The sequence below is a fragment of the Varanus komodoensis genome, unplaced genomic scaffold (genome assembly GCF_004798865.1).
Source record: "Varanus komodoensis strain SLA01 unplaced genomic scaffold, ASM479886v1 scaffold1, whole genome shotgun sequence".
Classification (NCBI taxonomy): domain Eukaryota; kingdom Metazoa; phylum Chordata; class Lepidosauria; order Squamata; family Varanidae; genus Varanus; species Varanus komodoensis.
Window position 1 is genome coordinate 86,224,753 of NW_025335268.1, and position 26,748 is coordinate 86,251,500.

General features: G+C 40.1%; 1 protein-coding gene across 3 annotated transcripts in view; it reads left to right on the forward strand.

Annotated features, from left to right (window-relative positions):
• Positions 1–1,734: 1,734 nt before the first annotated feature.
• Positions 1,735–26,748, forward strand: part of TMEM131 (transmembrane protein 131) — a 76,522-nt gene continuing 51,508 nt past the window's right edge. The window contains exons 1-3 of one of the 3 annotated variants that reach the window (XM_044433409.1): positions 1,735–2,082; positions 15,529–15,590; positions 19,258–19,298. In XM_044433409.1, coding sequence (XP_044289344.1) covers positions 1,911–2,082; positions 15,529–15,590; positions 19,258–19,298 — 275 coding nt within the window. In that variant the 5' untranslated portion in view covers positions 1,735–1,910. The remainder of the gene's footprint in view (positions 2,083–15,528; positions 15,591–19,257; positions 19,299–26,748) is intronic. The other 2 variants (XM_044433417.1, XM_044433425.1) reach the window with 2 other exon arrangements.

Here is a 26,748-nt window from a genome sequence, read left to right on the forward strand (position 1 = left end):
AGAAAATGTGTTCCTGATAAGATTCCTTTAAAAAATTACATTACAAAAAAATAGGAAAATGAAGTGTTTTAAGTAGTAAATATTGAAAGTTGCCAATTTCCAGCAGAAAATATTGAAAGGGAGACTCCAGTGTGAATTAGTTGAATCAGAACTAATAACATTTTGCATATATTTGTTAGGGCTTGAAAAGAGATTATGTTCTATTCTGCCCCCACAAACATTAATTTATGTAGCTATTCGAAGGTAATTGTGTGATTGTCAATTAATGTGACTGCGAATGGCCACTTTTCTTTGCATACTTTAAAGCTTTAATTGGTCACTTTTTGCATTTTAACACTAATTTACCATTTCCCTCCATCCCCACCTACATGCCTGCGCACTAAGAATAGCACCTCACGCCTTCGATGAACATGACTCTGAAAAGCTTACTTGTTAGACCTTAAGGCAGCAAAAGTCATTGGGCAAGTGAAAAATGTTTTAAGAGTTTGAGATTTTATTTTGAATTGGCGTCTGTGTTTTGCTACAGCAGGTTTGCAGTGGGCGATCTAAACAAGTTTATTCAGAAGTGAATCCTTAGTAATATTAACAATTACATTATTGCAAGTTAACGGGCGACTGAATTCAGTCGGAAATTCCGTGATCTCTCCATAGTAGATTAAAGCGACTGACAACAGGAATAGATCCTCTCATTCCGGTTTTGATTTTGACTCTTTTTTTTTTTCCAAATAGCCTGTGAAATGTTAGTAAAGAGGAATTGTTCCCTCGTGGTATCTTAATGACCATCAGTTCAAGAGCTCTGAAGTCCCGGCCCACAAAAGCCGCTACAAAAGTAAATCTACACAAAAGTAAATCCCAAACACAGCTACTAAGGAGCAAGCCGCATTGAGCTACATGGGAATAATTTGATAGGAAACTTGTACAGGATTACCTTGTAAAAGGATGTAACGTAAAAACGTTTATGTATGTGTTCGCATTAACGGACGAACACAGCTCCTTTCCAGATGGATTTTTTAAACTCAAGAACTTTATACTTATTCAGTTTATACCTCTCCTGCAGCAAGGAGTGTATATGCAACGCTAAGTCTTCCCCCTCCCGCTAAAGAAGATACGACTGAGAGATGCAGAGCGGTGAGAAAACCCGAGCAACATAGAGAGTAAAGTCCACACAAGCTAGAGCGTCCCTGCCTTGCACCAAAAGCCGTATCGGCCTTAGCACATCCCTCCCAAAGCCAACTTTCCCCACCAGTTAATGTTATGGAAACTGTCGCATACGTAAAGGATCCTGAAAGCGTAAATACAACTTCAATTGGTTCAACAGAAATAATGCCTGGGATCCAAGCGATCTTACCTTATTAAACTAGAGCACTCATGCCCTTACAAAAGATGGCGGAATTTCTACGCTCCCTATTCTTGAAAAGCGGCATAAAGGGAAGCACGCCGTTAACAAGATTAATAAAACTGACGGGCTCATGCCCTTACCAAAGATGGTGGCATACCCAACCCTTCCGATTTCTCCTTCCGCAAAAATAGGAACCGTCTCATGCCCTTATCCAAGATGACTACATTTCTACAATAGAAGAGAAGTGGGTGTATGGAGGGGGGAGCTAGCTGAGGCACGCCCCCTTCAACCCCAGGGCCCGCGCGTGCGCGAGCGAGAGACGCAGGCGGCGGCGGCGCGCGTGCAGGCGGTGCGCGCGCCGGGCGCTCGTGCCGCTGCTGTGGCTGACTCTGGCACGCGCCCCAACGAGAGAGAGAGAGCGCGCGAGCGAGCGAGCGAGAGGGCGGGAGGAGAGAGAGAGACACAGCGAGAACCGCCTCGCGCACCCTACGGGCCAAACAGGGCCCCCTCAGACGGATACGGAATTCTCGGTAGCCGAGGCAGTAAGACGAGTAGCAGCGCAAGCGAGCCGATGGCGGCGAAGGTAGCGCTGAAGCGGGAAGAGACTCCTCGCCCCTCCGGGTCTACGCTTCCTGTACCCGAAAACCCGGCGGCGGCGGCGGCGGCGGCGGCCCCTTGGCTCGGAGCGGCGCTGCGGCTGCTGGTCGCGCTGCTCCTGAACGCGGCCCGGGCCGAGAAAGAAGGTGAGGCAAAAGCGAGCGGGCAGAGGGCGCCTCCCTCGCGGAGAGTGTGCAGCCCGGGCCGCCGCGGACATTTAACAGGAGCTGTCCCCTCACGGGAACTCGTGTATCTCCCTCAGATTACCGCCTCCGCTCTTCTCTCCCCTTCCCCTCTGCAGCCCCAGGTGTTTAAATGCCCAGCTCGCTAAATTCTCTGGCATCTGCGCGGGTTCCCCCCCTTCTCCCTTCCTTTGGACTCCAACTTGCCTGCTCGCTCGCTTAATTGCTCGCTGTCCCTCTCTTGACCACCCTCACGGGGCTCTTAGCCATGCACCCGTCATTTCCAGAATATTACTGACATTCACAATGAATATGAGCTTGCATAATTATTTACCTTCCCCGCCACACACACACATCACCTCCAGTTCAAAACGAAACGATAGTGATAGTGAAGTTTCTGAATATTTCCCTATTTCCTAAAATCAGTTGCTGATATGCCCTCACACTGCCCCCCACCTCGTTTTTGGGGGGCTCTCAAGAACTCCCGTCGGTTATTTCACACCCTTTCTTTTCCTTGGTGCCCTTGCTGAGTCCCGTCTCCACCCAGCCGGGCTGCCAACTCACTGGCCTGCCCTGTTAGCCACTCTCCCGGGCTCAGGACCTGCCATCGTTGGGCCTGGCTCTCCTGGCTTTGTGATCCGGCTGTGGCAACTCCGCTTGTTTAGCCCAGCTTATCCGAAATGCATTTGATAATGAAGTAGCGTTGCTGTTTTGATCTTGTTTTATGTTTGACATGGCAATGGAACACTAGTGCACGCTTGTCCATTTTGCTAGATCCTTCAAAGGCAAGGGCAGTGACAGCCCATCCACAGCCAAGGTTGTACCTGGCTTGTTTGTTTAAAGTTTATTCTCTCTAAAATATTTTTCCTGGCCAGCTTGAGGTCCTTTCACATTGTACTTTGCCCCACTGGGTAGTTCTCCCCCCACCCCCAAAAAAAGTGTTGAGGTTCCTGGACACCATGGCACTTAAAATTCTCTCTCTCTCTCTCTCTCTCTCTCTCTGGTATTCTTTCTGGCGTCCATTTAAAGCTTGAGGGGTGGAAATGATGTCTGCCTGCTTCTAGTGAGATGGGTTTTGAGGGGGAAAAGCTCCCAGAGTGACATATATTGAACACTTAATGTATAAAATATAAATGTTACTCAGCTTTATATAAAGTGGCATTGGCTTTGATTGCTGGTTCAGCTCCAGGAACAAAAAGAAAAAGAGTGGAAACATTGGAGTGCATTTCCCACCACTCAGCCTCAAACTGATACTGTATAAGGATACATTGATATATGCAAGCTGGTTTGATAATCTTCAGGAATATATATAAATGTAATATTTTAATTATTTTAACTATATTTTACACTGTTCCTGAAGATTATTTATAAAAATATTTCAAGCAGTTCACATTTTTATTATATATTTGTTTTTGAATACCAGATTGAAGTTTCACCCTACATCTTCTGAAAAAGTTTCACAGCCGAAGAAAATATTTTAGTAGTGGTCTTTGGGCAACTGAGCATTGGAGCTGTTCACTGAGCACTGTGAAGGGGCAGCAGAAAGGTGGCTTTAAGCCAGGAGTTCTGGTGACCGAGGGAAAATTATGGCAGGTGTTCTTAGAGAAAAAAAATCTCAAATAAACTCCTAGACATGAGCCATCTTCTTGATAACTTTTAACCTTTAGTAGTTTTGGGAAGAAACGTTAAGAACTAGGCATTGAAACCCATATTGCATAATCAGAAGTAACATTTCTGAAACCCCATCTACTTAACTTTAGTTTGACACTAGCTTGAATCAAGCTGAGTTGAACCCTATATTGACATGTGTAGTTAAAAATGATCAAAATATTACAGTGTGCTGAAATTTCTGGTTGCATAGATTATAAAGCCAGAGAAATGCCATTATTTTTCTCGTGGTTTGTGTATAGACTGTATAGAGTTTTTACAGCTTTAGCCCATTCAGAAATTGCTTTTGTTTATAGGTAGAATTTGCAATGTCAGCAGTTAGTCTTGCAAAGTCATTGATAGATTTTTCCGATTCATCCAGCTAGCCTGTTCTCTGATTCTTTGATAGTTCCCAGGTCTTCCAACTATTTCTATGTCTTACTGTATCCAAAACAAAATACTGTTCTGTGGACTTGACATGGTGCTCTCTATTTTATAGTGACTGGGAGAGCTACTCTTTCTGCCTTTGCATCTACATCTGAGTAGTTAAGTACTCCTGCAGTTCCTCATTTTTTTCAAGGCAAGCTAAATGCTGAGAAGAAACATGGATTCTTTGCTTGCTTACATATGGGTACTTTATATCACTTTAGGTCCTAATACCTCCTGTCTTCCACAAGAGCACAACCCTAGCACTTTCTGGCTCATGTGTTGCCATTTGTACTTCTTGCCAACAGACTTAATTTGGCAAGACACAGCCGTGAAATGTATCCCTTTCACTCACTTTGACTGATATTTACTATGGTGATGACTTTTATAAGCTGCCTAGGGACTTTGAAGTACTTGGCGGTATATAAATGGAAATATAAATAAATAAATAGTAGGAACTTACCTACACTAAGTTTCTAAATGTTTCACTTATGAGGTTTTAGAAGCTGGTAGGGTTCCAGTTTTAGAAAATCACTAGAGGCATACTTTAAACCAGAGCTTCTTTTATTATGCACTTGGGCAGACTAAAAGATTGTGTGGAGATTGGGTTAACTCTTCTTGGTTAAGGTAGTCTGTGCCTTCAATTTACAGAAAGAGGAAGTATCTAACTAAAGGTTTAACCATTTAGCAGTTGCTGCTATTGTTAACCAGACTTGGTGAAATAATCTTTAACTCAGTGCAATATTGAATTTTTTTCTGGTTCTGCATGATGGGAAAAGTGGCTGTTACTTCTGTATCAATATATTTCAGGGCTGACAGATAAGTGTTTATGCTTGAGTCATGATCAAGAGTTTCAGCTGCAGTAGAAGTTCTCTGAGCCTTCCTTAATAGTGTGTCATAAACATTTGGGCAAATTTATATGGCAGATGGTTTATATATTGCTTCTAGTAAAAAAAATTGCATACATATTCACTAACAAAATTTTGAGTTCATCACAATGCTGAAATTGTATTTTTTCAAATTATTTAAAAATATCAGATGATAGGAAGCACAAATTAGCATTACACGAAATTGTATCACTTTCACTTGCCATCTTAGCATTTGAAAAAAATCAAGCTTTATCTAGTTTTTCACTTTTGTAGTGTGTGTGAAAGTTCTAGTTATGATTTAAATGCAAGTGCATACAGATGTTCTGGCTGTGCTATGTTTTGTTAGCTAAACAATTTTTGCTGGGTTTGCAGTATAAATACCTATTCGTGTTTCAGACTGGCAGTTTGCCACTTGACTGGTTGTCTGCATGGAATAGCATTTGCCCTCAGGCAACCAGCCAAGTGGCAAGTAGAGAAGCATGCCTATCCCTGCTGCCTGTTTACTCATAGAACTCCCAGCAGCCACATAGTGTTGCTAAATGCAGCAAATTACTCTGGCTTGTTTTTCCCCCTCCTAGTTTAAAAGAGAAGCATAAGAAAGTGCAGCTGGGCAACAGTCAACACCAAAAGAAAGAAAACCAGACTGGTCAAGAAATCATAGCTATGCCACTATTGCATTTCTCTTCCTCTCATTTGAATTGAGGAAGAGGAAAAGGTCCAGGCAACTAACTGTTCTGATATTACCTGGTACTGCTTGCAACATATTGTATTTCTTATAAACCTGGTTTATTCTCAATATACATCTTGTTTGTTAAAGGTATACTCACAAAAAACCCAGATTGCAAAGAAAGCATTCCTAATCTGGTACAATACCTCATAGATGCCACTTTATCTTACTTTCACAACTGGACAAACCACAGTCTTCAAAATAGCAAGCCTTGTATGAGAAATAAAATCCCTGGGCTAATTTCTGTGTACCTCTTGGAGGTGAAGCTTCAGGAGCAAGTCTATAGTTCCCTCATGCAAGGCTGGAGAACAAAGGTGCTGTGTAGGCCTTAATGGTGGAAGTTTTTATCGAGGCCTCTGTTTATCCATCAGTGCCTCTTAACATTCTTCCTTATAGTTTGAAACCAGTGGTCAAACATACAGATAGAAGCTAAAGGGAATATGCTTAAGTGTCAGTATTCTATGTGACAGTATGTCAGTGTCAGTATGTCAACAACAGTGTTATAAACAAAGGACTGCTAAATGTAATTGTAGCACAGAGCATAACCACTTCTTACAGAATAAAGCAGTTTTTAATTTTGTTGATGAATACAACCAGTCTGTATCCAGTTCATCAATAGCCTGGTTTACATGCAATGGTAACCCTGGTATTAGTATTAGTATTGGGGGGTGTTTGAATCCTGGGTTGTCGTGAACAAGCTGGTGTGGTAGTCACTGCAGCTTGACAGTTCTCACTGCCAGAGGGAGTGGCTAAACAATCCAAAGACTCTTCATTCTTGGCTAGTTTAATGTGATGTCAGAACCTAGAATTCCAGCCTTTCCCTGATAAGCAAGAACTGGAACTCAGGATTTAATGGAGTGGTCCTGAATTGTTTAACCTCTGCTGCTTGATTGTCCTTGCATGTGAATAGGGCCAGGACCTGCATGTAAGATCACATGGCATTGGTATGAGTAGCCCAACACATCTCCAAGATAGGCTCCAGTAAAAGCTTTTTAAATAAACCTCATTGTGGCACCAGAGGGCAGTAAAACAGTAAGGCTTAAAAAAGTTTACAATGTTTCCTGTATAGACCATTTTTTGTCTACAAAATATTGAATACTTGTGTTTAATATATCCTGCTAAGAACAGGCTCCTTGAAAAGGAAAAGATTCCCTCCTGGAACTTCCTTACCATTTTCTGTATTAGTAACACTATTATCAAAAGACACTATTATTTTTCACACTTGACTAACATAAAGTTGCCAGCTCTTGGAGTGTTTCCCCCCACCCTATGTAAAGATTTTTGATTAAAAAACAACAAGGCAAGGCCTAGTTATCTGTTAAATCATGTTTATATAATACTAGTTCACAAGTAGTTTTCCTGTGATTCACATTGTTGTAGTGTTTGAAAGATTATAGCACTCTTTGGGAGCATGCTAATGTATATATTAAGTCCCAGGTGTAAAAGGGGAGAGGGATAAAACTTGGTTAACCCATCATATTCTAACTTAATGTATTGCATTTGCAAAGAGAAGGAAGTGGAAATAAACCTGTTTAGAAATGGATGCTGGTTTAAACTTGTTACAGAATTTGGACCATACATATTGAAACAAGTTGAAGCTGTTCAAGCCTTAATATACAGATCCAAGCATATTTGTGTTCTTAGTGTTTTTAACAAAAAAAAATTAAGAAGTACAGTACAGCTATGAAATATTCTGAATCATATGAGATGTTATGAGATATATCATCAGGCAGCTGGTTCACCACTGCCTGAACAGAATGCTAGACTAGATGGATCCATGGTCTGATTTAGCATAGCATTTCTTATGTAAACATAGGCTTGGATATTAAGTTAATTGAAGAAAATTTTGGAACTTAAGTTCTCCTCTCTGCCCCAGCACTGCATTCCACAAAGCTTTTCAAGGGGCTATAGAAAAGAGGAGGAAATTGGGAAGCTTATTTCTGTAAACATTCTTAAGTTAACATCTTTGGATTCAAGCCATAAACATGCAATACATTGATATTCTAAATACATTCCTAGTTATGTTCTTGTTTGAGTTACTACAAGCTTTCCATGTTCTCTTGCATCCTTCCCCAAACTGGTATACTCCACATATTTTAGAATTCCAACTCCCATCAACTCCCAATAGCCAGAAATGCTGAGAGTTGCAGTCGTAAACATTGTGAGGGCATCAAGTTGGAGACAGCTGAGAATATCCAGATTTCTGGATAGGGGACTGGGCATTGGAGGCATTGCTTTTCAGTGGTTCCACTGCTACTTGACTGGCTGATTCCAGATGGAATTGCTAGAGGATTGTGGCTCTGCACCATGCCAGTTATGCCAAAGGATCCCCATTATATCCCCTATGCTGTTCAACATCTATGTGAAAAGGCCAGGAGAGATCATACAGAGGTTTGCTGATGACACCCAGTTCTACCTCTTGTTTTCATCCAATCCAGGTGAGGTGATGTCCGTTTTAAATCAGTGACTGGATAGAGTGATGGGCTGGATGAGGGCCAATAAATTGAAGCTTAATCCAGATAAGATGGAGGTGTTGCTGGTGGGTGGGCTGACTGTTCAGGTGTGTGATATTCTGTCTTGGATGGGGTTGCACTCAGCTTGGGAGTACTTGAGGCAGAGCTTTTTCTGGAATTCTGGATGGTGTCTGTGGCAAGGAGTGCTTCTCTCTAGCTGAGGCTGATTTGTCAGCTGTGCCCTCACCTGGATAGACAAACCCTAGCAACAGTAACTCATGCTCTAGTAACCTCCTGTTTGGACTATTATCATGTGCTTTATGTAGGACTGCCCTTGAAAATGTCCCAGACATTGCAATTGGTTCAAAACAGAGTTACCAGATTGCTGATTGAGACCAATAAACAGAAACACATCACGCCAGTTTTATACCTGTTACACTGGCTTCCAATTGAAGACTGTGCCCGATGTAAGGTGCAGATGATTATTTATTTACTTATACATGCATTTATAGGCTGCCTAAAACTGCTGAGGCCTTTCTGGGTGGCTTACAGTACATAAATGATGAGGACATATAAAGCACTACACAATTTAGGGCCTGGATATCCCAAGGAATGTCTCCTTCTGTATGAGCCTGCCTGGACCGTAAAATCATCTGCAGAGGTCCTTCTCTGTGAGCCCTCCTTGAAAGAGGTAAGGAGGGCTGTTATGAGGAGAAGTGCCTTTTCTGCTATAGTGCCCTGGTTGTGGAACTCATTCTCCAGATAGGTGTGCCTGGCACTGACACTTTATTGGTTCTGGCCCCAGGCCAGACCTTTTTATTTGGACAGTTTTTAAATTGTTAAATAGGATTTTAAACTATTTTATTTAATATCAAGTACTGGCTCTGTGGGGTTTTTAATTGTTTTAACTGTTTAGTTGTTTTTAACTTTTGTAAACTGTCTTGAGATTCTTTGGAATAAACGACAGTATTAAAAAGCCTTAAAAATAAATAAAATATTAGAGTATGCATTATTTTTCACATTATGCACACACGCATGTGTGTATTCTGCATGCACTATTTTCTGCCTATTTGTGTCCTTTTCTCTGCATGTCTTGATTTTACCGTAGTATTTTATGGTTCCATCTTTTATTTCAAGTGACTATTTATTGGCTTTGTGCTTTTCACCGGAATGTTAAGCATCTTTGTTAAACAGTATATATTTAACATGCATATATTATTATCTTAATTAACAATTATATGGCTTCTTGATCATCTTACTTATATTCTGCCTTTTCTCCATAGAAACTCAAGTTGGTGCATATCCCATAACCCCTTTTTATTGTCACAACAATGATGTACAGTAGATTATGCCAAGACTATAACTGGCCCTGGGTCCTCCAGCCAGCATCATGCCTGAATGATCTGAGTATCTTCCCAGTCTATCTGTGTATGTTTTCTACTGATTGCATGAATAATAGCTTCTTAGATTTCTTTCTCCTTCCTTATGGCTCTATCTTGTTTTTAATCTGCATACATCTCCAACCTATCCATATTAACTCAGAAATAATTCGGAATGAATTCTGAAACTTAAAATATTGTATAGAACACAGCCTTAATTTCTTCTTATGGTATGTGTGTATTCATGTTCAAGGACAGTAACTTTTGTATTAAAACTTAGGATTTTGACTACTCAGTTCCTTGTATTTAAATTATAATGTTGGCTAGTTCTTTGTATAATTGAAAAAATCCATATGCAGCATCTGTTGTGCATGCAGCTCCTCTCATTGAGATAACTAGGCAAAGGCTGATGCACACCAAAACTAATTGGGGGAAATTATATTAACAGGGAAAGAGATGTAGTAGAAAATAACCTAATGCATACTGTGAATTCATCTTAACTTTCCTGTTCTCATTTTTTTCCTACTACTTTATAGTTGGTGCACCTTTTTCTTGTTTCTTATATATTGGATTTGATCTCATTAATCACCCACAGTTGACGCAAGATATCACAAGCAAACCTGGTAAAAGGATAATTCGGGGTGGGGGGTTGTCTGTGAGGAGAGATGTTTATATTATAGAGCCAGAAGACAAAGGTTATTTGTAGCTTCAGGCTATTTTAGGCTTCAGCGCTAAACTGAACACCTAGCTACAGCTCATGTTCTTTGACTGTTGAACTAGCATACCTTGATGAAATGAGTGTGGCACATGGAAATAGCCCCTAGAATGGACAGCCACTGCATTAGCCTGAAGTTCTTGAAGATTTTGCAAGAATAATAAAAAGAAGCAAATAACAAGTGGGTTTATGTTGCAGGCTTATGGGGCCCCACAGCTCTTACCTAAGGAGGGGTATCTCCAAGAAATGACTTTGAACTATATTAATGGCTTAGTGCATGGTATGTAGCTAGCCTCCTACGAAATGTATACATACTATACTTTGCTCTTGGCTTTGTTAAAAATATTTATAGTTGAGATGGACATGTGAGCAAATCTATGGCTGTATTGGGAATGAAAGAGGCAATTGTTCTTGGTGGACATTTCAGGACAGGGTGACACAGATTCTTCAGGTGAGGGCAGTGAAGCCTGCAGAGGGATCTCTGCAATCATAGAGATGGAGGAGGAGGGAGAGCTTATCTCAAGGCTGGTGTCCCCAAGTGTTCAGGAAGGCTGTGAGAACCAGCAGGGGTCTGGAAGTGCCAGGAGAGGACATGGCAGAGGAACCAGGTCCAATTGGGGTTAAGAATGACTTGGCATCAGGAGAGAAAGGCTAGCCAAATAGGTGAGTCTCCTAGCTGTACTCAAATTCTCTATCCGCACAGGGGCACTCCCAGAGGGGGGGCATCCAGAGTTACTCAAAAGGAGGGTTCTCAAGAATAGTTTCTAGTTTGGGTTCAATGAACCACTCTGTGCATGCTCAGAGACTCTTTGTTGGCTATAGCTTGGTGGATATACATAGGAAATAAAGAGCTTTTGCCAAAGAGCTATCAATTGTTTGAAAGAGAGAAGGGGAGGGACCTAGCTCCTGACTGGAACCTCCCTGGACAATTTACTGTCTGAATCTATTTATTCATATGTATGTAAGTCTCTGTGTTTGCATGCATCCTACTAGTCTAGCAGCTCCTTTAAGTATTGATTTTGTGTGAGCTTAGTTGGTCTTTGTCTTGCTTTTAAGAGCAGTAGCTGTATACCTGTAACACATGCTACCTTTGGTATAGTGGATCTAAGTAGGATCATGGCATCTGCTGGATATTTTACAGGTGTTCTGCTAATTCTTTGCAATGGGTTATGAGTGTAATCAATTCCCTTTTCCTGTGGCATCCCACAGTGCTAGATACCTTTCTCCTGCTCAGCAAATAAACCATATGTGAGAGATCATGTGGGAGTTTGGAGTAACCTGCATTCATTCTGCAGCTTAACCCCACCCCCATCAGACCTAAATCCTGAGTCTTAATGTTTATTCAGGGTCTGACAACGGTCATGAGTTGGGGCAGGGGACAAGTTATCTGAAACTGAATAAAAATAATTCTTAGATAATTTGGAATAAACTGTTGGAGATTATTATATAAACAGAGATGTTCACTACATTTCCTCAGTATTATCCCTTGGCATTCAATGTTGATTTTAATGTATATACCTTAGTCAAATGTGTTCCTCAAGCTATTTAGGCAAGGAGTTCTTGTGGCTCAGCTATGGTCTGTATATGCAATTACCTCATATGCCAATACATCCTGAAGAGGCAAGGCTCACCTACTAGCTCATATGCCTTGCAGTGTTTCCCTGATGAGCACATTGCTTAAATACTCACCATTTTTAAAATACTTGTTGAACTCTAGGTGAACTTTTTGGTGAACTCTGCAACGGATATGCAAAAATTGGCCTTGTTGCTTCATGAAGGTATTAATCTTTTAATGCTAGGGCAATCTGAGTTGCCCTAGCATTAAAAAAGAAGAAAGAAAACTATTGGCTGACTTTCCCTTAAACCTTCTACACTTGTAAAAAATACCTTACAAATCCACTTTTGAGCTCAGACCCTACTTAAACTATGAATTTTTACTAACAGTTTTAATCATTATTGCATTGCATTTATATCCCACCCTTTTTTCCTCTTGTAAGGAACTCAAAGCAACTTACATAGCTCTTTTATCCTCACAATAATACTTTGAGCTAGGTTAGGCTGAGAAGGAATGACTGGTGCAAAGTTATCCAGTGAACTTCATGGCCAAGTGGGGAATAGAAACTGTATCTCCCAAGTCCTCAGTCTCCCACTCTATCTCATCACATTTTGTGTTAGTAGATTTTTCCATACAATACTATATTTTAGTGCTATTTTGTTGTGCACTAAACAATATAACAATGCATACAAACATACATACCTATAATAATGATGAGTAGCGTCAATAATAATGACGCTACATATTAATATGCATAGCCTTCCGTGGTTACCAAATCTAAGACTTTAGGAAGCCAGGAGTCTCTGATGCCATTTGTCTGATAAGTCTTATACAACTCTGATACATTTATGGGTGAAAGCACAAATTTTTTTTTGACAATTTACCTACAGTTTAAAATGAATTAACTTTTCTCTAATTTTACTATTTAAGCGGGTTGGATAACTTTCTGTTAAACTGTGCTGCTTAAGTAGTATGATCCTTTCAGTGATTCTTTCCAGTGAGAAAACAGCTAAGTTTTCTTGATGCAGACAAGATACACTGCATATCACACTTCGTACAAAGTACAGATGAAAGAATACTGCCATAATACGATCCCATTGGCCAGTCACCATTAACAGTCTTGCTGACTTGGATCTGAAGTTTCTGGACCATATTTAAAGGCAGATCCACATATAATGTATTCTTGTAATTCAGGCAGGATATTGCCAGAGAGCATGGATAATTGTGGTGAAGTTATCTTTGTCCAGATAATGAGGTACTTGATATATCAACCCAAGCTGATAAAAGTGACCCTTGCCCTCAAATCCACTTGAGCCTCTAGTGACAGTGGATGACCAATAGCATGCCCAAATTATGAACCTGCTCCTTTAGAAAGAATATAATCCCCTCCAGAACAGGTTGAATTTAGGGAAATTTATCACACACTAACAGCACTTCTGTCTTTTCAGTTTATTGGCCTTCATCCTTTCTATTTCCACATGCAGACACTGATTCAGAACAGCCACTACCTCATCTAGATTTGATGGAAAGGGAGATCTGGGTGTAATTGATGACACCTTGGTTTACACTTCTAACTAGCCTTCCCTCAGCAGTTTCATGTAGATGCTGGAAAGCACGGGGAAATAGGATATAGTTCTTTAGAACCCCAAAGCATAGCAGCCAAGGCACAGAGCAATAATCCCCAATAATTGGCTATCTAAGTAGGATCAAAACTACTGCAGCACATTGCCTCCAGCTTCCAACCCAGACAACCTATCCAGCAGGTTACCACAATCAAAAGCAACTGAAAGATGGCTTCAATAGTGCCACCCCACTGTCCATGCCTCTCTCAGCAAAGGTGATTTCACAGATAACTAAGATAATTTCTGTTCCATATCCAGGCCTGCTTCCCTGTTGAATGGATCTAGATAATCAGTTTCATTCAACATTGTCTGGAGTTGATCAGCAACTTCCCAGTCAAACATATTGTCCAGAAATGAGATATAAGCTATTGGCCTATAGATGTTAACATCTATAGGCCAAATTAGAGCCAAATTAGCCTTTTTTTAGAGTCACCTAAATAAATGCTCCTGTAAGGAAGGTAGCACTACCCTCACTTAAAGGGAAATTTACAACCTCCTGGTCCCAGCAAGATTCTCTTTATCAGATGTAATAATAATAGATGTAATAAAACATGAAGGACATGAAGCACACAGTGGTTGACCAGACTTGACCAAGCACCTTGTCTGCATCTTTGAGCCTTGACAACTTGACATTCAGCCAATAAAACTAGACTAGCTAGTGTTTTAGGCAGCTCCACTAATGGTACTGCATTAATTGCGCTGTCCAATTTGCAACAGATCTGAGTGACTTTAAGTGCAGTACAGAATTGTTCCAGCATGCTACCAAGGGCATCATCATTTCCCTCCCTTGTTTTAAATATTATGTTTTATATTGTACTTATTAAGTGCACAGATGGGCAGTATAGAAATGTTAATATTATCTTCATAACATATGGTCTTAAGTTGACTTGCTTCAGACAAGCTATGGCTAAGATTAGCTGCAGTTTGTCAGGTTCAAATAAAGTGATGAGTTCTGCTTAATCAAAACTGGAAATGAAAGATAACAAACTCCTTGCAGCTGTACCAGAGGAAAAGATGACAGAGTAGAAATGTGTTAAGTGTAAGAATCACTCCCATAACACTGTCTTGATCCACTTGAGGCTCAGGTGGTTCAGCGTGCTTTCTACCAGCTTTGACTGGTGGCCCAGCTGTGCCCCTACCTGGACAGGAATAGTCTGGCTTCAGTAATTTATGCTCTGGTAATCTCTAAATTAGATTACAGCAACTCACTCTACATGGGGATACCCTTGAAGATAGTTCAGAAGTTGCAGCTAGTCCAGAATGCAGCAGCCAGATTAATAACTGAGGCCTGGAAGTCTGAACATAGAAGAGTAACCAGTTCTGGCTCACCTGCATCGGTTGCCCTGTATGTTTCTGGTCCCAGTGCAAGGTGCTGGTCTTAACTTATAAAGCACTGCATGGCTTGGGATCTCAATATATGTCAGAGCATCTCTCCCAAACCTGACCTATCTGGACACTATGCTCAGCCTCTGGGGTCTTCTTCCAGGTGCCAACTCCTTCAGAGGCCCAGAGGGTGGCAACTAGGGGGAGGGCCTTTTCAGTGGTGGCCCCCCATCTTTGGAACAACATCCCTGCTGTGGCACACCTAGGACCAAATTGGTCATCTTTTCAGGTTAAGCCAGCCCACTTTGCAGAGGACTTTAAAGACCTCTGTGATCATTCAGGGACCTGACACAATTATCCAGGTGCCTTTCCTTTATGATTGGGCAGGTAATAATACACAGTGATTTACTGTGATGTCCAAATAGCTGATAGTGGAAAAACCTGTTAGTAGATCTTGTTCATGCAATATTAATAGATTTGCTGGGAGCAATTGAATTTGTTGGATTAGATGTACTGTATGTGTGACCCAGTGGAATCTTTTATGTGCTTGACAAGTTTTTTAAATCTATGTTTTCCCATTTTAAATGTCTAAAATATGAGGGGTGAGGTGGAAACCAGATGAAAGTATCATAATTCCTAAATGATGGATTACACAAATGGATTTGACTAATACTCTGAATTTGCATTTTTACAGCTTTCATCCAGTCAGATAGCATAATAGAAGTTCTGCGTTTTGATGAAGGAGGCTTATTACAGGTAAATATTTATTTATTAAATTTATATCCCAAATAACTCAGAGCAGCTTACATCATTCTCCCCCTCCTGCTTTCAGTCTTATCCCCACATCAACAACCCTGTGAGGTACAATAGGCTGAGAGTTTGTGGCTGGCCCAAAGTCACCCAGTTTGCTCTGTGGCTGAGTGGGGAGTAGAATCCAGATAACCTGAGTCCCAGTCTTGTGCTTTTAACCACTATACCACACTGGCTCTCCAGTGCTTTTCATTTAGTAGATACTGCCCTGTATTGCCTACATGTGTAGTCATATTCCTTTAAATAGCCTGCTTTACTCTGCAGTATTTTATCACTGAATTAATAAAGAAATCAGACCTAAACCTCTGGTTTGACTGTCTCATCCTTTCCATGTAATTCTTTACAAGCTCCAATGCCTTGTTAGTTTGTCTGTATTACTTTGATATCCCAGCAAGTCTCTGCTTTGAATGCCAAAGTGGCATTTCAAATGATTAGGCTAGACCTGCTTTGCAAAAGGATTTCTGGATAAACTGATTGAATCAATCACATTGATTTAAGCTAAGGTAACTTAAATATTTCAATTGCTAAAGAAAAAAACACCTTTAATTTTTGAGTTGAAATCAATTTTTCCATTAAAATTCATATTTCTTTAATATTTTGATACAGTTTGCAACTGTAAACAGAGTGTTTACACATTCAGAATCTGTCACAGCTCTCATGCTTTTAGTACTGCAGAATTCTGTATGCATAGGGAATCAAATTTTTCTCTCTGTGCATGTGGAACACTGAACAACCAAGATAATTTTCTTGAAAACTAAAGTTACAGTTCCATGCATATTTGCTCTGAAATAAGATAGCTGAACAGAGTAAATTACTACTTAGTAAACACACATTGGGAAAGACTGTCACAGATACCCCTTTTTCTAGAGACAAAGGATGATAGTTACTGAAGAGTTCATGTTTGTTTTTGACTGTACAGGAATAGATAGAGATTATGGCGTTAATATTCAGAAAAACTATGGTAAATGAAAGTGAAAAATTGAAGTACACATGTTGCAAGGGCAAATATTGGTTAAGTGCCAGTCTTCTATGCTAGTTCACTGGACATGCACCTCTGCAAAGGTAGAATTCGGGTAGGAAAGCACTTCTAAGGTGGGAAATTAGGATTGAGTCCTCCAACTACTGTTTTAGAAGAAGTTGCTTTTCAGACTAGATATAGTTCATCCTTCTGGGAGTTGATGTCTAAAGCATTTAGACCTGTGCTCATCCTGCTCTAGTATATTCCTAATGAGGCTTCGTGCAGGTGCAAACCCCCTAGATGTAAAACATAGATTACCACTCAAAAACTACAGTTATGGGCAAGCAGCCTGTCTGGTCTGAGTTCAACTTACAATTTCAGTTTAGACATGCGTGTCAGCATTTGTCATTTTTATGACAATCTGTCTACAGTTGTTAGCATGGTATAATTTGAGCATTTTATATTAGATCTTCAAACATGGGGCTTAGTATATATCTGGGCTTGAAGTAATAGTGAACTATCTTCACAAAAGTGGCAAGGTACTTGCTGCAGGTGGGTACCTGAAATGTTACAGTTCTGCTCTGCCATAATTTTTGCATCTCTTCAGAATCTTGCTTTTGATGTGTGTTGGTATCTCTGAATATGTTTTTTGTCCAGTGCTCAAGATAATTAAACATACAAAGTATTTTGCCACAGAGCATTTGTTAACAACATAAGGAAAGCCATGCTGTATCAGACCAATGGTCCATCCAGTTGACCACTCCATTCACAGGGTGGCAAACAAGCTGCCCACAGGTTCCCTCAAGCAAGATGGATGCAACAGTTGTAACTGTTCAGGCTCCTCAGCATCTGGTGAATGCAGTGATGCCACCTGTGACAGTGGAGGTAGTACATAACCAGAAAGGGTAGTAGCTATTGATTTCCTCCTCTTTCATGAATGTCCACTTCTCTCTCTACTTTTTTTACACTGTGCATAATCTTAAACACCTCCTCTAGAATCTTCATTTGTGCCTTTTTTCTAAGCTAACAATCTGTGTAGCTAAACATTTCTAGGTTTCTAATTGTTTTTTACATGTGCTGAATGATTTTGAAAAAAAAGCACTTGAATTGTTATTGCATGATCTATTGAAACCCAGTGTGATGCTGTGTTTCTCATTTAATTCAGAAAAACAGGGTTAATTTGCGTACTGTGAAATTATTTTGATTCATTCTAAGTTTGATTGATTCATACTAAGTTTAGTTACTGTAATGGGTCATTTTCTTAGAAAGGGCATATATACTACCTTTAAGACTTCCTTTAATTTCCTTATAATGATATCTGGGCACCAAATTATTTTTTTCTTGTCCTCGTGTTTCAACTGTTATAGCACAGCAGCAATGCATGTTCTAGCAGAAAAGCTTCCAGTTCAATAGTACAAATCCTGTTGTTTAAGGGGACAAACAAACCAAAGCTAAGTACTTAAATCTCATTGATTTAGAGTTAAGCGCTTAACTTTGGCACAACTGTACCTCTTTTAACAGCTTGATCATTTGTGCTATAGGGAGATGAAAGAATCCTTATTTGAAAAATTATTATTTAAGCTAGCTTCAGATTGCATCACTTTCCATGCTCAATCTGAGGTGCTAGTTTAGGCCAAGAAAGCACTAAATAGCTGAGTAGCAAGGCTCTTTTCGAATGGTATTTGCATATCATTACTTTAGGATAGCGCAGAAATTTAGCAACAGTCATTATTGCATTTGCCTCTGGCAAATATGTAATATTTCAGTTATTCTGATTATTTAGATTACTTTGTTATTGTCTTGATTCATTTTGGTTTAAAAATTTAGTTAGTTATTTGATGGAAGCATGCAAATAGGATTAATCTTGCATATGTTTATTTAAGCATATGCTTTGTAACTAGGTTCACTTATAATGTTCTGATACCAAGGAACAAGTTCAAGGCATAGATATAATGTTCTCATCTTCATAAACAGCAAGGAAGACTTTAATTGGCTAATAGGGCCTGTTTCTACAAAACTTAACAAAAATGAAATTCTGGCACTCATTCACTGATGACTTAATATTGTAACATACCTTTTATCCAGCTTATACACCAGCTATTTTTCATGGCCTTCTAAATAGAAACTGGCCATCCAGTGAAAGCATCCCAAGGGCTGATATGTTATGTGACCATTTGTGGGGCTCATTTTCTATCTGAACCTTTCAGAATCATATCCCATAGTTGTGCTGACTTCAGTTAGCTTTAAATAATCAATTGATTCCCTGCAATTTTTACTTGGTTATGACAAAAACTCACAGTCTCCAGTGCTAGGTTTGAAATACCCAGTAGTGGCTCTTCTTTAGAATATGGATTTTTTTTTAGTTTCTATTATATTTAATAACTGCTTGTAATGTTTAATTGAGCCCACAGTCTTAGGCACTCTTGAGGAAATCCATTAAGCTAAGTAGTACTTTCTTTGAGTTAAGATACATAGGTGTGTGATCTGAACTAGCATAGCTAAGCTGTGAAAGAGTATATGTTGTAAGATTTTTTGACTAGAACTTATGGGGTGACACTTGAGATATGTATACTTTATTTCTGGCTTCTGGGTATTCTGATCATGTATCAGTGACTGTTTAAGAACACTTTTTGTTACTGACTCTTCTCTTTTCAGACTGAGACAACCATTAGCCTCAGTTCATATCAACAGAAAAGGTAAGCTGTTATTAGTGCATTTATTTCCTTTCATTCTTCTCCATGATCTGTGTGGATCACACAGAAGGGGTCTGTACCTGCATAGAGCCTTGTTCAGGAAACCTCTGTAGCTGAGAATTCTTTAACAGCAATGTTCTCCCATTGTTCCAGTGTACATATCCCTAGTAGTTTCCCTCTCACCTATTCCCTCAGTTCTCTTTTGACTTATATGATCTGTCCTTCTATTGTGGTCGATTCATTAGGAACTTCTCTTTTCATTAGTGACTAGTGAGAAAATTGCTGAGAAAATTCATTTTTCTTTCATGCTGTTTATGCCCTGAAGCAGTAAGGCAATTTCAAAGATCATAGGAAGGCAACCCTAGAAAAAGAAAACAGAGTCCTACAACCCCCTTTTGTAAATGAGTCTGTTGTGGTAGCGAAGTTATACCAAAAGATAGACATTTGTTGTGCCTTTTCTGTCTTGAGAAAAAACGTGACATCAGAGTTCATTGCCAGACTTTTACTAAGCAATGTTTGAATTATCTTTCTATAAGATTAATACATTTGACAAATTCTCTGTCAGATTGCTGTAAGTTGTATTTAATGGTTTCCTTCCATTAACAGAAGGAGTCTTCACATTCATTGATAGGTATTTTATCAAGTGGAGGGCTTTGCAAATAGAAAAAGGAGGTTGGCCTTTGCCAGTTCCTCCACTTTCTGACTGTACCAGTTTCCATGTGGTTATCATGGGTCCCCCAAACTCTGAAGCAAATTGTGGAGAGGATGTGTAGGGGAAAGAGGAAATCACTCCAAAATCCATTCCCTTTTAGTGGAGCTCTCTACTTGATCCAAAAGTAGTCATTTTGTAAAGAGAATGGCATACTGGATTCAACCCCACCCATCCTATAAATGTTGTTAGCTTAATCTAAGGAAGCATTTTCATTTTAAAAAATGTTTATGCCTTTCCATATAATTGTCTAATCATCAGGAATATATGCCTATCTTTTTAGGTAATAAAATATATTGGTGAATATCTTTTTCTCATCAAGTCAGGTGGTAGAAGCAAGCTCTTCACCTAATATTAATTACTTTAACTGCTACCTCAGTTGGTCATGTGAACTGCCCTTCCATAATCTTGGAAGCAGTAAACATCTCTTGACAAACAGCTAAATGTCGAATAGTTATGTAGGTTTCCGTCACTTTCATAGGAACTTATGGGCCCAGGTCCTATATCATAACAACATAGGAATTTTTAAAATTGTTGTAATTATGACAGTGTGTTGGTGCATGCTGCCTGATAGCTCTCTGGTGAATGGAAGTGACTAAACAAACCTTGTTTTTATGTTGAAATAATTTGCATGTGGTATTCCCTTTCAAGCGCATATAAAGTTCTTATGGTCAATCAATCAATCTCTTCATTTTGCTTGAGGATTCAAGATAAAAATAATGGGTGACTCAAATCTCCAGTCATTTAGACAATTGCTTGCTTATTGGTATCTCTAGTAATGTAGTGCACTATATTAACCCTTGCACTGATTTGGCCAACTTAGAAAAGCTGTTTTGTGGTCTTCATGGGGACCTGTTCTCCTATATGTAGAGAACTTGTGGAAGAGAAGATTTTTTCTTTCTGCACTGAACTCTTCAGAAAATATGTGTAGCATACATGGTTGCCACTTTCTGAAAAAATCATTTCGGGAAGGGGGAGAAATCACCCCTCTCCTTCAGAGAAAACAGCTCACAAATATTTTATGCAGGTATTTCTTATAAGGGCTGGTATGTGCTGAGAACTGCATATGAATTGGTTTCTGGAATCAGTGATAGACAGGTTGAGGGTGTGCAAGCTGAAATTAAATCTGAAAAAGGCAAAGGTGTTAGTGGTTAGGAGATCAATCTGTTCTGGGTAGGATGTCAGCCTGTTTTAGATTAGATTACAGTGTTTTTGAAAGAGCATATTTATATTTTGTGGATATTCCTGGAGCTAGGTTCAAATACTGATTGTAACTGGGAGTGCTATTGCCATCTTAGGCTAGTGTGCCAGTTGCACTTGTTCCTAAATGGTCAGACCTGACTGTGGTCAGAAATGCATTAAGTAAATTTTGATTAGACAATCTTCATGTCCTTACACTTCGTAGTGACTGCATTTGCATAACACAACAAGAAACCCTGGATGTTTACCATGTTTTATAAATGATGATCAAATGGCTTCTGTGTTATCATGGCTTCCATCCTCCCTTCTCAGTCTTCCCACTGTTGGCCTATATCCCATTAGCCACTGTACCAGAAATTCAATCCCAAGGTGCATTGCCCCCTGCCTGTGTCACCTGCCTTTTCCTCATAACTCCACACATAAGAGGCTGGAGTGTCTCCTGCATTTGCCACTCTTTCCAGAGGACTCTATGGTAGTTGCTTACCATGACTGTGGAAATCATGATCCTGGGTTCAGAGAACACAAACCATGGTGTTATAGGCAAACCATCACTTTTTACTATGGTTTCTAAAGCCCACAATCAGGTTCAGGCAACAAGACACATCAACAATGGTTAAAAAAAAAAAAAAAACACTGTGGCTAATTGTGTTGTGTGAACTGAGCCAGTTACTGGGTTCATACAACAGAGTGTGGGTTGCCATTGAAATGTGAATTATAATAGAAATGAGGGTTATTGTATTGTCTGTGTTAATGATGAACAATCAATGAAGAGAACTAATGGTATGTTGCTGACTTGTGAGTTGTGGGTTGTTCATCATGGTTTGTTAGCTGGTTTCAAACAACATGATGACCCCCTAGTTCAACAACAACCCATGGTTCAATGACAGCTCACACTCAACCCATTATTAACCCTTGAGTGTGGGTTATCATGTTGTCTGAGCACAGATTATAACTTAGCAGGTTCATCATGCTGCTGACAAGAGTCAATTGCTAGGATCATGTGACCCCATTATTTTACCTGTTTAACTGACTGGCAAATGGTTTATTTCTGAGTGCGGTTCAAGACGCTGTTATTGCCTTAAAGCCCTTTCAGACTTTAGGTATGAATGCACATTCAGAATGTTGAGAATTCAAATGGATGAGCAATCTTTTTATTTTTATTTATTTTTGCTGAAAATTATTCGTCTCTGTATGGTCAACTAGAGTTTTGTGCAGCAGCTATTTTTTTACACATGTCCTTTGGGTGTTCAGTATGATAAATTCACATCATTTAAATGTACCAGAGGAAATTACAAGTTACTGCGTTTGGACATTCATTTAGTTGACAGAAGCATCCAAATGTTAGCCTAGTAGATAGTTTCTATCTACTTTTGAAAAGCTAATTTGCATTGTTCAAGAAAGTTTACGACGGTGTGCAATAACATACCAGAAGCATCCAAAAACCTAACATAATACCACTGCTCTGGCTTGATACCACCTTTTTTGCATCATGACATATTTTAAGAATTGCAGATGTCTTTAGTTAAATCTGCTGAATATTTAAGCAAAAAAGAGGAAGTATAGCAGATCACTGAATATATGCAAATAGTTGTGGAACAAACTGACACATTTTAAATAGATTTGGAAATATGGAGTACTTGTATACACAGGAGTTATATTATATTAAATACAATACTGTACTCACATAATTAGGAATAAAATCAGTTGAATTCACTGGGATTAGGAGCAGACGGGTATAAAATTGTCCTATAAACTTTACAATGCAAGATGTATTCAGAATTAAAGATAATCTTTGTACATTTTGAGCACCATCTACCTTCAGACTCATTCTTTGAAAACAGCTTAAGGAAAATTGTTCATAGGCCCAGGAACTTAAATGGCAATATCAGTTTAGAATTTATCTACCTAAGGAAGCATCCCAAAGAGCCAGTAATCCTCACAGCAGAATTTTTAACTAGATACATGTCAGATAGGTTGAGTTACAACTTCGAACAGCAGCAGCAGCAGCAGCTAGCATGGCCATTTGACTGCCTAGCAGAGTTATCACATGTGTTATCTTCCTGTTTTTCTAGGGTAACTCTACCATGTGGTGGTGAGATGAGACCCTGATTTCAAATGCCATACACTTGGCCAATTTAGGGGGAACCCTAATCCCCTCTTGCCTCTCTTTGCACTTGGTAGGCATGTTATGAGCAGAGTGGGAGGTCAGACTAGATGGCCCAGGAGGCCCCTTCTGACTCGCTATGTTTTCTATGTTTCTATGATAAGTAAAGGAAGGTAAAAGCAGTAGGGCCTGAATTCATTGTTTCAGTTGTTTCAGTAAGAGGTTCCTTTCCCTTCACTGAAGTGATATCTAGTTCACAGCAGAGACAGGTCTGATTGACCTGTTGAGGTGCAATTGTCAAACCAGAAATGAGAAGCATGCTTATTGTCCCTCCCCACCCCATCCCATGAAACTCAATTTGATAGTTCTGGAATTTGTTAAAGCACAGTTTCCCATGAGTCCAAAACAAATTGATTTAAGTAAACCCTACAAATTGCGATTTAATTGCATAAGACTTTGAACTGTGCTCAGTAAGAGATATGTAGCCAGTGAAAGTAGGTTAACAAGGGAATTGTAATGGCTCTTTGTAACTGGCCCCAGACAATAGTCTGGCAACAGCATTTTAGATCAGTTTAAGATTTCAAAGTTGTCAAAATCAGCCCTGTAGAGCATTTTACAGCAGTTGAAGTGACAGAGCCTTCAACACCCTGTTGAACTCCAAAATGTCTAGAGGGCACTACACTGGGGTAAGCTTCTCTCATGACCTGACAACCTCCCTGAGCTATGGTTAGCTGTGTCCTCTACTCTTAAAATGGTACTTTCTGCTTCCCTTTATCCTTCACATTTATCCCACCAGAAGGTAGTACACCCAAAGCAATATTGGCTTATAAAGACACATAATACAAATAAAAGTTCTTTGTGGTCTCTGTGCATCGCACATATGGGTTTGCACCTGCTTGGAACCTGTTGTTGGTCACAGATGACCACCCAAAGAATGACAGTTACAGATACGCAAACTACTGTTTATCCTTGAATAAATAGGGCCACAGAGCATCCGCTGAGTACTTCCCCTCTGAGAATTAAGGTGGCCCTAATTCAAGCCTCAAGTGTCTTCCTAAAAGAGCAAAGACTGTCCCCTTGGCAGCAGATCTGCTGCCCAAGACAGTATTCCTTTTATGCACTGTTCCAGAAAGCTGAGCAAACTGGTGAGATGCAGCTGCTGCTAGATAATTCTGAGTCAGGTTCTGGTCCTAGGAGGCAAAACGTTTTAGAATTTGCCCGGAGAAGCCATAGTTAAGCAGGCAGGGGGCAGATCAATGTACACACACATTCTCCATTGGCAAGGCCATAAAATCATAGGATCATAGAACAGTAGAGCTGGAAAGGACCATGAAGGATATCAGGTCCAACCCCCTGCTGTTGCAGGACACCAGTATACACCATCCCACTCAGATGGCTGTCAAGTTTGTTTCTGAATGTCTGTAGTGTGGGAGAACCCACAAGCTCTCTAGGCAACTGGTTCCACTATCATATTGCTGTGACAGTGAGGAAACGTTTCCTGACATCTAGCCTGAATTTGGGTTGTCGCAGCTTGAATTGATTATTCCATGTTCTGCACTCTGTTATCAGTGAGAAGAGATCTTGACCTTCCTCTTTGACAGCCTTTGAGGTATTTATGGAGGAATCATGTCCCCCCACTTAGTCTTCTTTTCTCAAGGCTGAACATGCCCAGTTCTCTGTCTCTCTTCATAGGGCAGTGTTTCCAAACCCTGGACCATTTTTGTTGCCCTCCTCTGGACCCTTTCTAATTTTTCTGCATCTTTTGTAATAAGAATCTTGGTGCCCAGAACTGGCCACAGTATTCCAGATGAGGTCTGACTAGTGAGGTGTATAGGAGAACTACTACTTCTCTTGATTTAGAAGTAATACTTCTGTTAATGCATCTCAAAATGACACCTGCCCTTTTTGCAGGTGGATTGCATTGTTGGCTCATTTTGCCTGTCGTTCACAATAACTCCAAGGTCCTTGAGCCACATGTTCCCCATTTTGTAGGGATGAATTTGGTTTCTTTTTCCTAGGTGGAGGATTTGGCAATTGCCTCTATTGAATCTCATTCTGTTGCTTTCAGCCCAGCATTCAAATTTATCAAGATTGTCCTGGAACTTTCTACTAGGGTGTTTGTTATTCTATCCAGTTTTGTATCATTTACAAATTTGATTGTCTTACCTTGTACTGCCTCATCTAAATCATTAATAAAGATGTTGAAGAGTGCTGGACCTAGGACTGAACCTTGCAGCACCCCACTAGTTACCGCCATCCAATTTGAGAAGGTGCCACTTGATGAGCACCCTTTGTGTCCAATTTAGCAGCCAATTTTGGGTCCACCTAATTGTTTTTTTTTAAATCTAGTCCACTTTTTTTTGCTAATTTGTTTATCAGAATGTCATGTGACACATAGGTGATCTGTTCTGCTTCTCCCTTTTCTATTAGGTTGATGCTGGTACTCCAGAGCAATCTGGTTCAGTCCTGTTTCACACATTCTTTGGCAAGATTGCTGCTCAAAATGTCAGAAGATCTATTAATGGCACATTTTTTTCTTTTCAGTTGATACAGTTAGGATACCCTAAACATGCTGTTAATGAAATTCTTTCAAAAATGATCTGGAATAGTAGTCCAAAAGGACTACCAGTAATTAACTTTTGGGTACTTACTGTCAGATCTGGGACATAGGCAACAAGTGTCCATGGCTGCAGAACTGGAACCATTGGTGATAGAGGTGGATGGAGATCCTGGCATTGATGCAGTAGGGCCAGTGGCAAAGATGAAGTCGGGAACAAAGAAGGGTCAAAATGCTGTCAAGTCACTGCAGGCCCAGAAGCAAAGACAGAGTCAGAAATAGGTGAGAATCAGGTACCCAGCAAGACCTGGATGTCCAAAGGGAAAGACAGAAACAAGCAAGGTCAGATCCCAGTAAGGGCATGCAGGTCCACAGGCAAAGGCAGACCTAAGGGCAAGCAAGTTCAGATACTGACACGGTATGGCAGGTTCAAAAGTGAAGGCAGATGAGGAACAGACAGGGCTCAGGAACTGACGAGGTGTGGCAGAGCCAGAGGCAAAGGCATGATCAAGTAACCAGCAAGGCATAGCAGGACCAAAGGCAAAGGCCAAGATTGGGAACAGACAGAAGTTAAGAGCAAGGCAAGACTGAAGACAATATTACTTAATGATGTAAGCCGCCAAGAGAGTGTATGGCTAGTGGGGTGGCATATAAATTGGGTAAATAAACAGAGTCAGACACCACAAATGCCAGTGCAGGGAAACCTTTCTGCAGATTCTTCCAGAGTACCCAGTTGTGCTGCATGATCATGCAAGCTCCAGTCCTTCCAAGTACCTACAGGTCCGATCATGGTCCTGCATGCCCTTGGACAGGAACCATGCTGACCTTTGCAAAAACAGCACCAAGGGTGCATCTACACAGAACATTGTACTGTATATGGCAA